This window comes from Caloenas nicobarica, chromosome Z, assembly GCF_036013445.1.
Source record: "Caloenas nicobarica isolate bCalNic1 chromosome Z, bCalNic1.hap1, whole genome shotgun sequence".
NCBI lineage: Eukaryota > Metazoa > Chordata > Aves > Columbiformes > Columbidae > Caloenas > Caloenas nicobarica.
Window position 1 is genome coordinate 83,690,559 of NC_088284.1, and position 16,790 is coordinate 83,707,348.

Sequence of the window (16,790 nt, forward strand, 5' to 3'; positions counted from 1 at the left end):
AGGGACAAAAAAGTGGCAGCAGTTGGTACCTCTCCTCTCCCTCAGAGATGTGAAAAAGACGCTGGGGAAAAAAAAAAATTAAAAAAAAAGTAAGATCCACTCAGTTTTAGTCTATTGTGTTTAGGTGGTGATGGTTTGAGACGACAATGGCAGTTGTGCTTCCTTGCAGAAAAAGCAGCTAGGCACGCTTCAGGAAAACACGCTTCCAGAGGAAAGCTTTCAGAACACCAGTTTAGTCAGTTTTTTCCTTGCTTAATTTTGGAAGAAAGTATTTATTCTGTGATTTTTTACACCTGTCCCATGACTCAGTGCCAGAAATTCATTCATTTTAGATCAGTTCTGATTTCTCACAGATTTGGAGAACCATCCACTAAACCCATGTCTATCTACCTTGGCTTACACCAACATTTAATGAAAGAGTTTGTATTTCATGAAAGCATGTCTTTCAGAAACACAACTGATCTTGATCTAAATGTATAAAAGATAGGGAATTCAAGGCTTCTTTTTCAAGTTTGCTGCAGTGTTTGCCTAAAACCCCAATGATGATCAATCCTACAAAGAGAATCCAGCTGAATCCATGAAAGCAACAACACCAAATACATTGCTTCACCTCTCCATCGGACTTATCACCTATTAGTAAATACACTCGGGTCTTCCGCTTGCCTCAACCTCATTGCACTTTTAATTCATGAAAGGACTTGCACATTTAACATTATGAGTCAGAGTAAATGGCAAAATAATCATACTGACACTCAAACAAGCAGCGCAGGCTCATATATTGATGGAGCAGCCCAGACCATTTGGCAGGCGAATTATAAGATGAGAAAATAAGTATATTCCAAACTACTTCAAGGAAACCGATGCCCAAGAGGACAGAGCATGTGATACCTTGTCTATTGAGATAATCAAAAAAGGATGAGTTAAGGCTGGTCCACCTGCCATATCCAGACAGAAACATAGTGATCACCATCCCATTGACCTGCAGAAGAGCGCAGTCTCTGATGCCTGAATTATGGAGACAATTGATAACTGTTTTCTTGTTGAGAAATTATGACAAACTAACTCATCTGAGCTACTTTTGAAGGTCTCAAATGTATGTATTTTCCATAGACACTACACAAGTAAACAGTACATGTAATTTCTAACATCTAGTGTTGAGTAAGAAAAGTTAATAAATGTGTTTATCTTTTTGTCTTATTGTTAGCTTGAGGATTTCAAAGTAACTTCTAAAGACAGACAATATTCCTAAGATAAGTAGTCAATGATTTCACTGAGGCTCACCAGGAATGTCTAGAGACCTGGGAACAGAAGCCGAATCATGTAAATCCTGAAGCATTCTCAAGCCACTAGGAAACACAGCTTAATTAATTTAGTTAATATTTACACTCTGCTTAGGAAAACAGAAATATTTAAATTCCTCTTAATCTAACGACACTGTGGTAACGACCTGAGCTAAGGATTTGTGATACTACTGAAGATTCGTGATTCAATTAGAAAGAAATAAAAAAAGTCTGCAGATCACTTCACAGAAGACAGATACCATGATGATAATTAAGCTCAATTCATTAAAAATATGATCCCAACTTACTTGTGATAAAATCTAAATAAAAAAATAGTAACTAATGGCACAGATATCAAATATTTGCGAAGAACATGACCGGTTGATATAAGCTGTATAGCTTGGTCTGAAGCAATCTCAGCAAGAGGAACATTTTTAGAGCAGCATTTGGTGTCCTCAACAGAGAGCTCATCAGTAGCTTCATTATTTTGTTAGAAAAGTTACATGACCCAATTAATCTTCACAGGCAGGTGGTATTTCAGAGAGAAATGAAGTGTATTGTGGCTCACAAGTGAAATCTCTCCTTTCACAAGGGATTTCAGTTACTCATAAAATCTTCAGGTTGAGAAGCTTTAAGCATTTCAGGCGGCAGGAGACTAAGGGCTGTGATTAAGCAATGCATCTTTTAAATCTTGATTTTAGGCTTTTTCCATAAATGTAACAACCTTTGGGATTAGGGAATACCTCTATCATTCCCACTCTTAATTTTAGGTGACCCCTGGAAGAGTAACAGTCTTAGTGATGTAGACAGGTAATACCAGTGCCAGGACCAGAGCTGTATCAGTGACTAATAATTGCAGTTGCTAGACATTAGGTCATGGGATTGTTCAGGCTGGAAGGGATCTCCAGCCTCCTGCCCAAAGCAGGGTCAGCCATGAGGTCCTGAAAACCTTCAATAGCAAGTGCACAACTCCCCTGGGCAACCTCTTCCACTGTGCGACAATCCTCACAGCAGAAAGTGTTCTCCAGTCTGAACCTCTTTTGCTTCAAGTTATGCTTGTTGTCCCTTACACCACACATCACTTTGAAGACCCCAGCTCCATGTTCTTGGTAACCTCCTCGAAGGTAGTGGAGGGCTGCTGTTCAGGTCACCTGAAGCCTTCTCTTCTCCAGGCTCTTCTTCTCCTTACAGGGCAAGTCTTCAAGTTCCCTCACCATCATGGTGGCCCGCCACTGAACTCGCTCAATTTAATCAATGCCTTTCTTGACCTGGGGTGCCAAACCCTATTCTACAAGCAGCATAAGAAGTGCTGAGCAGAGGGGATAATTGCGCTGGCTGTACTCCTGCTGGAGCAGCCCATGAGTTGGCTCTTCCCTTCTGGGACGCACTGCTGGATCAGGTTTACCTTGCAGGTTTCCAAGATGTCCGGGACCAATTCAGCAGAGCAATCCATCCCCAGTCCATATCACTGAAAGGGGCTACTCCTTCCCAAGAATTAGAATTCACATTTTTCCTTCTTGAATTTCATGAGGTTCCCATTGGCTCATTCCTCCAGCCTAATAAGGTCTCCTTAACTGGCAGATCGAGGGTATCGACTCATCCCGCACCCCTGTCATAACCAAAACACTTGACAGGAGTGCACTCTGTCATCTACAGGTCATTGACAGAGATGTTAAATGGGACAGGTCCTTGTGCACTGTGGTACTCCACTTGTTAGTACTCCACTTGTTAGTACTCTACTTGTTAGCAACCCCCATTAACGACTACTCTCCGAGATCAAGTATCTAACTTTTTTTTTTTTTTCTTTTTTTCCACCCATCCAGTTATCCAACCAGATCATAACGTTCTAGACAGCGCACTGCTTTTGGGTTGTAAAAACTGATACACACATCAAATTCATGCAGATCAGCAGTGGAATGCATGCAAAATCCTTAAGCTGACTGGATACTAGAAAATCTGCACAGCACAGAATACAACTTGAACTTTTCATATGTACTTCTGAAAATCTGCTTTTATTATTAATAAATGTCAGTTATTAGTAAATGTTTGCTACTTTATATTCCCAGCTACATTCATTTAATTAACTGATGGCACTAGATGAGGAGAAGAAAATAAGAAAAGGCTTATATTAAGCTCAATGCATGGTAACATGTTAATGATAAACTGTGAAATGCAATAAACTGTGATAAATTCTGAAACTGTTAACAAATTGGAACAATTTTAACCTTTAACTTCAATATGTGAAATATAAATGCAACATAAGGACTTAGCCACACAAAACCATTCTCAAAGAATTTTCCTTCTCCTGACCAATAAGCCTCTCATCTCTGCTCCCACACAAATCAGATTCTGAGGCTAGTACACGTTCTACTGTATTTTTACATGACATTTTCAACAAAACCAGACACATTTATTGGACAGGTGGAGAAAAATTAAATTGCAGGTGGGAAAATTGTCCATCGAGCATTGTGAACTGAGACATTTTCAAAAATATGTCATATTAAAAAAAAATGTATTAAAACTCAGTTGCAAAATTTTATCTAGTTAAAAAAAGAAAAGGACATGTATGCACTTGAAGAAGAGAAGACTTACTGTATCATGTTGCTTGTTATCTTTCCCTGATACGATCAAGAAGTAGTTCCATGCCAGCAGCAACAACAAAGCCAGTGGTATCATGTAGAGCTCAAAGTTCCAGACCACAAAAAGAAAAAGCTAGAAGACAGAGCAGGGAAAAAAAAGTGAATCAAATCAGCGTTACATTAAACTCTTGTGCACAGTTAAGACCAACAAATTAAAACAATTCTAAAGAAACCCATCTTTCCTTGGGCAGGAAAGTGGTTTAACTACTTGCCTGCATGAAACAACTGCTACACTTCCCATTGCCTTGTACCTTAATTCTTGCAAAAGGAAAATAATGTAGTCTAAGAGGAATATTATTTGTTCTCTCATAAAATAATGCTTATGTGGACAAAATAATGCAAAATGGCATAAAATTAAGATCACAAAGTAAGAAAGAAAATGTTAGTTATTTCCACAGACAGAAATCAATTCGCTGTTTAGAAGAAAGGACTTGGTCAGTTTGTAGTAATGTCACACAAACAAGCAGAAGTAAACATAACAACTAGATCTGAAAAAAATATTTTGCTCAGAAAACTAGCTAAAAATCACACTGAAAAGTAAAAACATACAACTATTTTAATAAAAGTGTGGTAAAACAGTACTGAGCACAGATTTGTAGAAAATAGGATTAAAAGGAATGCCGGTGCTGCTACAAAACTACTGGTTTGTAGGAAAGAACTATTTGGAATTAGATGGGGTCAACTGAAAACATTTTTACATCCAATTTTCCTTATGAACAAACCCCACCTCGTTTTAGCCACCTCTAGCCATAACTTGGGTTTGTTTTCTTCTAACATGGCAAAAAACAAAACTGAAAGTGTTATAGCAAACCACGCTATGTACCACAGCTAGGTATACACCTAGAAATGTTGCTATGCCTTTTTCATCCAAATAGTTAAGCTTTTCAAAATGGGTATTTTTACTACCTACTAAAATAAATGAAGGTGTTGTGATACAGAACTAGCAAACCTAAATCAATATCAATGCCTAGGTAAACTAAAAAAAGGCTCGTTTTCCCAAATCAGTTACCAAGATGTACATAAAACCGAGTAAGAAGAAAACAGAGATTTTAATAGTCTTCTGACGGATTTTTGTTTAGTGATAAAACAAAATGCTCTTATTAAATACAAGCTCCTAGAAAGAAAGAAAAAAAAAATCTGTATTTTAAGTAATGTCCCGTCTCAAGATGAGCTAGCTTAGCCACCGACTTACTTTCACTGAATGCTACGTATATTGAAGTCCTGTGAGAGTGCAAGACAAACGTGATAAATACTGAAAGAACTGAAAAAGCAGTGTATGTGACACATGTAAGAGAATATTGGCACTTCTAACAGTTAATATTTTATTTGAAAGAAAACTGTCTTTTTTAGGTTGCTTAGTTTAAAAGGAAATCTGTTATAAATGGTAATGAACAAGAAGTTTGAAAGTTCTTCTGTAAAGTTGTTAATCACCCTTCTGAGAGCAAGATCTAAGGGGATTTGATGCAGTAAATTTTATATAGCCAGCTTACAGCAGAATTCACATCTCGAAAGCAAAAAATCCTCGCATCCTTTAACTCCATAAATGCCCTCAGTCAGTGGAAACATGCTGAAGAAGGGTTGGAGGTCGCCAAACAGCACCCATGTATCCGAAAAGCAAATACTAGAGATGACTTGCTGAGAAGTGGCAATGTATACCGTCTTTCTTATGGTCCCATCTGAATTTTGGTTACAAAGACAGAAAGAAAATCAAGTAACATCCAGATAATCCCCAGCTCCAGAGGAAAAGAAGCCAGAAACCTAGGGAGCCTCAGAAGGTACAGACCTGACCGGAGACTGAGGAACATGGTCGTCGTGGACTTTGGACTCCAGAATGTCATTGAGTTCTCATCCAAACACTCCTCACTTGAAGTTTCTAAGTGCCAAATGATCCTTTAGAGTATTAATTCCTTACAGTACTGTAATCTGTAGGCCACTAAAATGTTATATTAAGCTATTACTTCTTTATGACTTGTATGGACATAAGTTTTGAAAATGTGTATGTTACACTGACTACCTCCTGTAGGTATTTCACTGACCTACCAGCTTCATTTCCACCTTGTCTGGCTGAATTTTAATCAGTTCCTCCTTTCAGGTACCTGTCTCAGCCTGGGACAAGGCAAACAGAAACTCCATATTTGCAAAACAAATGAGATTTTTGCCGCGCAAGATCAGCAAAGGGATGGCACTGTAAGCGAAACGGTCTCACTGTCCTCCCCAGAAGAGGAACGGACTCCCAAAACACACCTGGGAGCAAACAAGCAGATTCTCAGCATTAGACAAAACTTTTAAGTAAACACAATCAACCCCCAAATCTGGTGCAGAACAGCAACAAAATCTCAGGGCTCAGTACTTAGGCATGAAGGGTCTGACAGCTGAGGGAGAGGGAAGAGGGTAAGTTATACATAAAAAACTTTATTTCATGCATGAAGGGGAAGAAAACCTACATATCCACCCATTAAATAACTATAGGAAAAAAGAAATCCAGAAAAGCTAAGGAACAATCTTAAATGGGCAGTTCTGGGACCTGTCCATGCCTATAAAGCATCCAGTGGAACACGAACTGTGTCTGGTATGATCTCCTCCAAAGAAATAATGGCTCTAACTCATGTCTAAAAAAAGGATCCTCATCACTACTGAAACAAGCCAACTATTTTAAGGGAGGAGTGGGAGTCTCAAAGGTTACAGTTTAATATAGCTGCCATTTCCCACACAGAAGACTATAAGGGAGGACTTTTTTTCTTCTCCCCCATGAGATCAAGATTTTCAGAGTCACAGGCATGAACTGGCCATTTACAATATCACATCAGTTGATACTCTTAGTGAGAGACACAGGCATTAAATGATCATTCAGGGAGACACATGACACTATCCCTGGTGTACAACACTTCAAAAAATAATTTAAGTTAGAATATTGAATATCCTATTCTTTTGCAAACTACAGTATATTTTAAAAAGAAATCTCATCCAAAATGATTAACACTTCCTACTGTTCAGAAAAAAAGCCTGCCCTTTCAGACTAGCAGCTGTGGATCATTAGCTTTCCAGTGATGAGATGTGTTTGATGAGTATTTTTCTTTCTAATTAAGAGATGAGATTCTCTATTTGACTCTCTCTTCAGACAGAAGTGAAGAGAAAGATTTCTGCCTGTGTGGAAAGGCCATATTCCACAGAACAATTATTTCAGATTTCTTTTTATCTACCTCCACCCAATTTCATTTCATTTTTAACAGAACCCTGTTTGCACCCACAGACTACGCAGCATTAACCCTTGCACTTCCCAGCTCTTTTTATTTTTCCTTTGGCTTCTGTTCTGACAGAAGACACTGACCCACGTCCTCAGATGCAGGTAAGAGCTGGTGGGGCAGGGACACCTCTATGGTGAAGCACCCAGCCAGCCCCAGGCTGACATGAGAGCCTCTGAGATCTGCACCCAGGAGCTGGAATGTCTTGGGCAGCTCGGGGATACACGGCCATTCCCACCACTGCTGTGTCACACAGGCCATGCCACCCATCCCATGGCCTTCTCTTCAAGTTGTGGCTTGCTCTGATCATTTTCAAAGAGGATCCTTACAGTCTCATTTACATATTACCGAAATCCTTGCATTATATGCATTACCCAACTCCTTGCTACCCTGGAAATGCAAATGTTTAAGAATCATAGAATTGTTTAGGTTGGAAAAGAACTTCAGAATCATCGAGTCCAACTGTTACCCCAACCCTGGCACTAACCCATGTCCCTGAATCATAGAATCATTTCAGTTGGAAGAGACCCTCATGATCATCAATTCCAACCATACTCTAACCTAACCCTAGCACTAACCCATGTCCCTGAGAACCTCGTCTAAATGCCTTTTAAACCCCTCCAGGGATGGTGGCTCCACCACTGCCCTGGGCAGCCTGTTCCAATGCCCAACAGCCCTTTGGGGAAGAAATTGTTCCCCAGATCCAACCTCAACCTCCCCTGGTGCAACTTGAGGCCGTTTCCTCTGGTCCTGGCGCTTGTTCCTTGGGAGCAGAGCCCGACCCCCCTGGCTCCAAGCTCCTTTCAGGCAGTTCAGAGATCAGAAGGTCTCCCCTCAGCTCCTGTTCTCCAGGCTGAACCCCCCAGGTCCCTCAGCCGCTCCCATCACACTTGTGCTCCAGCCCCTCACCAGCTCCATTCCCTCCTCTGAACTCGCTCCAGCACCTCAAGGCCTTTCGTGTTGTGAGGGGTCAAAACTGACCCCAGGATTTGAGGTTTGGCCTCCCCAGCTCCCAGCACAGAGGGACGTTGTTGGCTGCACAGCTTTTTGGCACTATCACCAACACAGCTGATGTCTGCAGCTCCAAACACTGCGCTCTAATCACAAGATCATCCATTTGGCCTTTAAGCTTAAAATGACAGTCGTATTTCCTGAGGCTTTGTCCCTTGGTTGTGTTCTCAGTAGACTGGAAAGAATGAAGGATAATCTGCGTATCTGCATGGCACAGGCTGTCACCAAGTACTGCAGGTTTCAGTGCTCCAGTGACATCCTGCACGGTGTTTACACTGTGAAACACCTGAAAATACTTTTTGTTGTACCTTGGAGAGTCAGCAGCCTCTTCCAATACAAAACCTCTGGCAATCACGGCTCGTCTCATCCTGTATAACACTTCTATTTAAAAAATTAAAAAGGAAGCATTTCCTTTGGCTGTATCAGATCCCAAACACACTGCTATTAATGTAAACTCTTATGGGAATATATTTCAAACACACTGCCTTCATTCAGGTAAGTCTGGAAGAAATGCGCCTTTTGAACATATTCTAAAGCATTCTCCAAGGTTTTTTTTAGCAGTTTTGCAATTTCAGTTCCAATTACCTGAATGGCAGGAGAAGGCAGTCTGAAAGATTTGAGTCTCATACACATTATCTGTTACTCCACTTTTTTGAATAGGCAACAGTCAACTTGGAAATAGCAAAAACATGGAATGTATAAAAAAAATACAGAAAAAATTTCATTCCCGCTGCATTATTTTGACAGATATTCAGTGCAATGCTGGATTAGTGTTGGTTCTCCTTTTTAAATGCCTGAGATCTTTGTAGTCTCAGAAATGCTGAATAATTAGTGGTTTTGATCCTACAATAAATTTTCCTTTAACTCAGAAGCAAACTTAGAGGATTTCCTGCATCTTCTGTCTCTTCGCTGGAAGTAGAATAGACCAGTTAACTGCAATTTAGATTTTTACTCTCATTCCCTATATTTATTTCATGTACACAAAGAAAATGGAAACATTTCTGTGATAAATAATAATTATAATAATAGCTAAACACACTGCATGAAGTTATTATTTTAAATCCAGTCTCAATGAGGCTTTTGGTGTATTGAAAGGCCTATGGTAGCTCTAGTTAGTGCACTGGGGTCCCATATCTAGAACAACACTCAGAAAAAAAATAAAATAATCCATTTCTTCTTGGGTAGGACATTTCTGGTCAAGGTTTTTCCATGTTGATAACCTGTACAACAAAGCACGGTTCTATTTCATTGCATTTCTTTCATCTAAGTGTGGTATATCGTTAGTTATTAAAGACACAAGCCTGACAATTGGACATGACTCACTTGATGCAGTTCAACCCACCCAGCTTGTTTTTGAACCGCCATCTACTGCCAGAGGATAGAGTTATTTCATCTAAAAAATCATCATAATGACACTATTGTCCAATCACGTCATAATGAGTCTTTACAAGATTATTCGCACCAAGAAAAAGTTCTAGGTAAAAGTTTGGAAATTTTCATGTAATTTTTGTTTACTTTTTTTGTTCCACATTTTAACTGACATTTCACATAATTTTCCAGAAATACTATGACTTTGCATTGAGAATGATGACAATTCCAAGAACAAGAACCCCAGAGCATGAATGCAGCTCTATTCTAAACAGCACTTGAATTACAGATATAAAATTCATATCGCTGTAACCAGTTTCACACAACAAACGTGAGGTGGAAATAAAAATAACAAACACCCCCGCCCCCACTCCCCTTGTAAATATTTACAAAATGTGGAATCTCTTGGGTCATTTTTTTCCTTTAAGAGGTTCTGAGCTGCATTATTACAGGCATGTAGTTAGTATCCAGGTTAAAATTATGAGCAAATTATGGTTCACTGAGGCCAGTCCCATTCACACAGCCTCCCGCCATCCTCAGGGCACTTCAACACAGATTTGTTCTCTCAGACTGCTGAAACACAGACAAACTGAGAGAAATTGATAGCATTTTCCCCGTAAGCAATAATACCTGGTATCAATTAACAAATGCCCAACTAGGATATATCAGATCAAAGGCATGTCTGAGAATGGGATATTGGGTTCATCCAGCATCCGGCCCGTTTTCATATTACATTTTCTGAACAATATCCAACTGTTTATGGAATGACCCGTGTCTTTGTTTCCAGCGACACCACCTAGAAGACTGTTCTACACATTAATTATTTTCCAAGTAAAAATGTTCTTTTAATGCCTGTCCCCAGATTGATCCTGCTTTGCTTTAATGCATAACTTTTGGGCTGATCTGTTCTTTATTAGTTCAGTTCTGCACACAGGTGTAGTCACCAGCTGTAAGATTCAAGCCATTCTATAATTCAAAGGGTCCAGTTTTACCCTGGGCTTTCTAAAAGGATGCACTTCAGGCCTCTGCCCATTGCACATACCTCTTCCCATCCCAAAAATCAATCTTGTCCTTCTTAATTTCAAAAAATTGGCTGACAGTTACAGAATCACACATATCATTTCTGTTGGAAGTGTCATACTAGAAGAGATATTTCTAAAAAGTACATTTCACTTTTTTTTTTTTTTTTTTTTTGCACACACAGATCTGTGTCACAAATCCATATTTATGTTTCTTTTACACAGAAATCTGGAATCTGGTAGATTTCTCCTCTGTTACAACTGCACTGCTATGAGGGTGGGACTGTTGGAAGTGTAAATATATGTGTCGCTTTAGAAGGAAAATCTCAAGTGCTGACTTTGTGAGAAGTGTAAAATCACAACGTGGATCAAGCTAGATAACTACAGCTATTTCTGTGTAATGGATTGCTTCCTTTCTTTTTTACAGCTTGAGCTATGGAGCAGGGTTGACGGGCTTTGAACCTGCCTCCTGTTCCTCCCAAATCTTGAAGACTGTAAAATTAAATTGTCTGTCAAAAGTTGTTAGGCTGAGTATAGGGAAAAAAACTATTTTCTCTCTTCTTTGGTTTGCTGAGAATGGCTTCACTGTACATCCAAACAACAGATATACTTCCCAGACATCTGCACAGAAGTTGTTCCAAATTCTGTGTTTTCATTTACATCCCATACTGCACCAGATTAAATTTTTCTTCATTCGCGTCCCTAATATTCCATCCATTTTTGCAGGTCAAGGGAAAAAATTCAGCATTTTAAGGCAAACACTATAAAAAGTTTAATATGGTAGAAATAGTCACCATCACTCAAGCACTGGAAAATTAAAAGACTTGCAAACTTACTTTTTCCAAAGAAAAATAAGTGACATACTTTATAAAGCTGAATGCGAACTACTTAAACTTCATGAATGTTTAAAATATGCTCATCTTTACTGGTACCACAGAAAAACTGAACAACCTGTCCTCATAATTCATTCAATCACCATTGTAATAAATGGATTGTTAGGCTATCAGGAAGTCTAGACATCAAAAAGTAGGCCCTTTGGCTGCAGGAAAACCTACACTTTGCCAGCTGTCTGTCCAAAGTGAAAGGGATAGCAATAAAATTTCAATAGTATGAATCAAGACTAAAGGTACCCAATTCAAGGTACATGGTCAGTCTGTGGTTTCAAGTGATAAAAGGCAAAAATACTGATTTTTGGTTTGATAACTGCCCACACGTCTGGAACAAACAGAAATACTAGATTCCATAAAAGAGCAGAGACACTTCCACAAGCCATTCTGGAGGATCATTTCACAGACTGGAACTCTACTTATTATATTGAAGGTACTCTGGCTTGAACTTGTACTTAGGGCTAAATCTGATAATTTTGTTTCCATGACTATTCGGACGTAGCTGCATCAAAACATTGATTTCTCTGATGTCCACGAGATGTCAACTGTTCACACAGAAGAACTCTTTGCTGAGTCCATCCCTTAACTTGGAGCTGAAATTAAGGTGGAATCAAGCAATGTTTTGTTTTTGCTTTTGTTTTCCTCTGTTCTGTCTTCTTAAAAATATTCTGATAGGCGTTTGTTTGTGTGTTTTAGTTTTTTATTTAAAGAGGCACCACAGAATAGGATGACAGAAGAACGACCAAGAGGCAGGGCCACTGCTTTTCAAAATTATGAGAACATTCATTCACTTGAGCACTAATACGCATAGACATTCAAATTTCCCTATGATCTCTTTGAAATATTTCTTACACAGTAGGAGCAATTTCAGAAGGTGCCACTTACCATGAAGTGTCACTTGATATCAAGTAACGTAGTCTAACGTTGGCTTATATTTTAAATTTTCAAGACTATCTATCAGTCAACCGTAGTGAGCTTTCCAGGCTGATTTTCATACTTGGGATTAATATCTGCTTAATTTCGTTGTTCTGTGATGTCTGGATAATTAGTTTGGTATAACTGTAAAATAAGAAATTAATAAAATCCTAGGATTTGTTTGTTTTTCATTGACCAGCCTTCCTTAAGTATATGTAGACTGACCTGCAAGTTGTTCACACAATGTAAGAAAATGTCTTTCTACCTTTCGATGTACTTCTTCATAAACAAATTTTAGTTAATAATAATACATTTCAGCTACCTTACTACTCTTGGTAACTTCATCTCCCACTCTGTCTCATAATTTTCCAATTTTCTCCTACACTGATCTCAAGACTTCCTCCCTAAACTTCAGTTCTGAAAACTTGCAGAGTTGTGTGCAGTATCTCCAGCAACATGTGCCTGTTTCTGTTTGCAACTCTAATATTAATCTAGAGCTGATATTACTGACTTCTTGTTTCTTTATAGTGTTTTTCTCTATGGACATCATATAGTATTCCTCCCTTCTGCCACAAATGATGTTTAAACTTACTTAGATGCTGGAGATATCCATATGTTAGCATGCTAGGTATATATTTTTCTTCAGTATTTATCAGGCCTCTAAAGTCTCTTGTGTAGGGTAAGATTGTAGGTTGTAGAAATGAGAAGTCAGCAGAGAACACTGGTTTAGACAGGAGAGTGAGGCAGCTCCAGGTGTCTGAACAACCAGAATTTTGTAGTTATAAGATCATCCCTAGGCTGTGGCCTCTGAGACAAGTGGGTATTTTTAGTTCCCTGGCAGGACAGCTATAATTACATTCTGCAATACAAAATAAAACTCTCCAAGTTCATTTTTACTTGGCAGTTTTCTGCCTACAGCAGATGCCAATGTTCACATCCTTCTAGGTAAAAGTTTAAAAATTGCACTGTAAATAAAAGAATGACTGCTGCTATTAGCACAAACACTACAAAATTTGAAATAATTCAATGGGATAAATATGACTGTAGTTAGAATACAGTTCATGAAATGTAAGGTATTTCATACATTTTCAGTCTGACTCTTTTTATTGTAAAACACAGTGCAATGGAGCGGAAAGATGGCTACAACAATCCCTTTACAGTTTGGTAGAATCAGTCATGAATGAATAAATAAAAATAATTTAAAGAAAAACTAAGCAATTATTACTGTGTCGCCACTCGGTCTTTGGCTGAATTTATTTCTTCATGCCTTTGCTAAACATGTCCAGCCTGCAAAGCTCCACTGAGGTGCATTTGAGGAGCAGCACCAGATTCAAGCAGCACTTCCCAACACAGCATCATCCTTAGTATATAACCTCTAATGTAATTGGTAAAGACAAAATTCAACAAAACAAGATGTTCTTTCTTATGATCCTAAGTGGAAAACCGTTTCCTGCTGCTTTTGTTGAGGTAATGCTTCTGCAGGGAAAAGTGTATTTTCATGCTATTAAAAACCAAACATGCCCTTCCAATTGTTTCGCTGTAATAAATTTAATTATATTTATATTTCCACAACTACATTAAATCATATTTAGCACAGAGAGGTGTGCCCTGGCAACTTTCCTATTGTTTTTATAGTTAACTTTTTTCCAGCCCGCACATGCTGCAACCCAAGCTGTCTCTCTTTTTACAATCATCTCTCTCCATGCTGTAGTAGCTTGTGGAAAGTGGGTTGCGCGCCCCAAATATATGATGTTTCATAGAATCTACCTCACTTTCCAGTCATTCATTGTTTCAGCAACATTACACTTCATTTATTTAGACGTCTGCCACTCCAAGATGTTTGGTCGCATTTTAACATAGAAATGCTACACAGCTCTAAAAAAACATTTATTGAGGCAGCAGCATCATCAATAACATTTATTAACCAGTGAAGAATAGTACATTTTATGGACGCTCATTTCAAACTCCATCCTTAAAAGGTGAATAGGGGAATGCAGAGTATTTTATTGCTACCTACCGAACAGTGTATCATCATTCTTAATAGCCATTGCTACATTCTCTTTTTTTTTTCGCAAAATAACATAGCAATGAGAGCACTAGTGTCAAAACAAGGACAGATTGTGTGTGTGTGTGTGTATGATCAAATATATTCTCCTTGAAAGGAGCGGAATTAGACATTTCACAAATTTAAGTGATCAGAGCTGAAGATTTTTGGATTTTAAGTATATGGTTTCTATACCTTAACAGTCTATTCATGTCTCAGAATCTTTCGGTCAAACCAAAACACCTGAATACGGTATTACAGAAGCTCTCATTATTAAGCTGCCTATCACTTCCTATTCTAAAAGATTTTTTGCAATTTTATAGAAGCTCTAATGCATTTATTAATCATAAAGGGACTTGGAAATGCAACAAAAAGTCATCCCTAGGGCAAAAGGAGTACATTCTCTTTTCCAAACACAAAATCACTACTGCTTAGTTGATTTACACACTCGCGAAAAACCTTACTTGCCTACTCACTTTTGTGTTGCTAGCAAGCCAAAATAATAATGACCTTGAAAACCCATGATGCAGACTTGGCCTTGTGATTCTCATAGCTGTATGGTATAATTACTGACCTTATATTTTTATTAATATACAAGAAAGCAGACCTGAGGTTTGAGCACACCTTCCTTCCTATGTCAACTCCTCCTTCTCTGACTCTTCCACCTAAGCTTCTCTTGACATCAGGGGTAGTTCCAGTGGGAATTTAAAAATCCTACTGAGATATGTGGAGCTGACCCATCATGTCGAGTAGACTGATGGTTTGTGAGCAAGACCGGGCTCTTCAGAGCTGTGGCTCAGCGTTGACCACTTGTGGTCATGCTCTGCACAATGGCAGTGCTTGGCCACCATCTCCACAACAGCAGAGCTGTTTGGAAGACCCAGGAATTCAACTACATTTTCTCCACGAAAGTGTATCCCAGCAGGTGTAGACCTCCCTATCCTTCTATGGCTGACGCTCACCAGACCTCTGACCAGCTCTCATTGATGTTATTTCCTTATTTTCCACCTGTTCTGCCTGTATCTAGTTCCCGTGGGAAGGAAACCGGCTCATTGTCCACTGCTGGGTCTCACCCTACTGAACTGCACCCTCGTCTTTTTCTCCTCTTCTCCCCTCTCCTCACAGGTTGTCACAAGCCTCAGCTGAACCTCACCTTGTCCCCTTTCCCATCCTTTCTAATGGGATGCCTTTCCATTCCCTTCCTTCTTCTCTCCCCAAAATCCCTGGTTTCAAATCAGAATTCATCATCCTTTACCTTGTCTGGAGAGCAACGAGAGGAGAAAGAATCACAGAATCACAGAATGTCAGGGATTGGAAAGGACCTCGAAAGCTCATCCAGTCCGATCCCCCTGCCTGAGCAGGAACACCCAGATGAGGTTACACACGAAGGTGTCCAGGTGGGTTGGAATGTCTGCAGAGAAGGCGACTCCACAACCTCCCTGGGCAGCCTGGTCCAGGCTCTGGCACCCTCACCATGAAGAAGTTTCTTCTCATATTTAAGTGGAACCTCCTGTGTTCCAGTTTGTACCCATTACCCCTTGTCCTCTCATTGGTTGTCACCGAGAAGAGCCTGGCTCCATCCTCGTGACACCCACCCTTTATATATTTATAAACATTAATGAGGTCACCCCTCAGTCTCCTCTTCTCCAAGCTCAAGAGCCCCAGCTCCCTCAGCCTTTCCTCACACGGGAGATGCTCCACTCCCTTCATCATCTTTGTTGCCCTGCGCTGGACTCTCTCCAGCAGTTCCCTGTCCTTGAACTGAGGGGCCCAGAACTGGACACAATATTCCAGATGAGGTCTCACCAGGGCAGAGTAGAGGGGCAGGAGAATCTCTCTCGACCTACTAACCACATCCCTTCAAAGAAAACACGGGGAATTTTCTAGCTCTCGATTCCTGCATGTGTCCTTCCCCCACACTGGCTCTGAAAGACCATTTGCAGCCCTCAGTGCTTTCGGATGGAGCACCAAAGGGGAAATGAGTGTGGACAAGATGATGCTGCCCCGATGGACACTTCTAACATGTCTCTCACAACACACTGGCAGATTTCAGGAGCTGGCCAATGCGTGTCAGCGTGCAGGCAGAAAACAACGGGCAAAACACCCACATCAGACGTTGGCCCCTTTTTAGGAAGTTCTGGTAAGTTTAAATTACAGGAATACATACTCAAAATGGTTGTGGATATTTTAAGGTGCGTATATAATTTTTGTATGGCAGAAGCAAATAAACTACATTGCTGCTTTGACTCAGTGAAAAGATTCAACCCTAGAATTCGAAGACTGACAAAGTCAAAGGCAACTGAGGAATTACAGACAGATCTTAACCACAGACAGCACTGCTGAAATAAACTGCAATAAATATCAGGCAGAAAGAAGGAATTTGGG

General features: G+C 39.6%; 1 protein-coding gene across 3 annotated transcripts in view; it reads right to left on the minus strand.

Annotated features, from left to right (window-relative positions):
• MCTP1 (multiple C2 and transmembrane domain containing 1) overlaps window positions 1–16,790 on the minus strand; it is a 271,911-nt gene that overhangs the window by 50,387 nt on the left and 204,734 nt on the right. For all 3 annotated transcript variants that reach the window (XR_010607827.1, XM_065656220.1, XM_065656221.1), the window contains one exon: window positions 3,873–3,992. Coding sequence is in view for 2 of the 3 variants with exons in the window: in XM_065656220.1 (XP_065512292.1) it covers window positions 3,873–3,992 (120 nt within the window). In the remaining variant the exon portion in view is untranslated. The remainder of the gene's footprint in view (window positions 1–3,872; window positions 3,993–16,790) is intronic.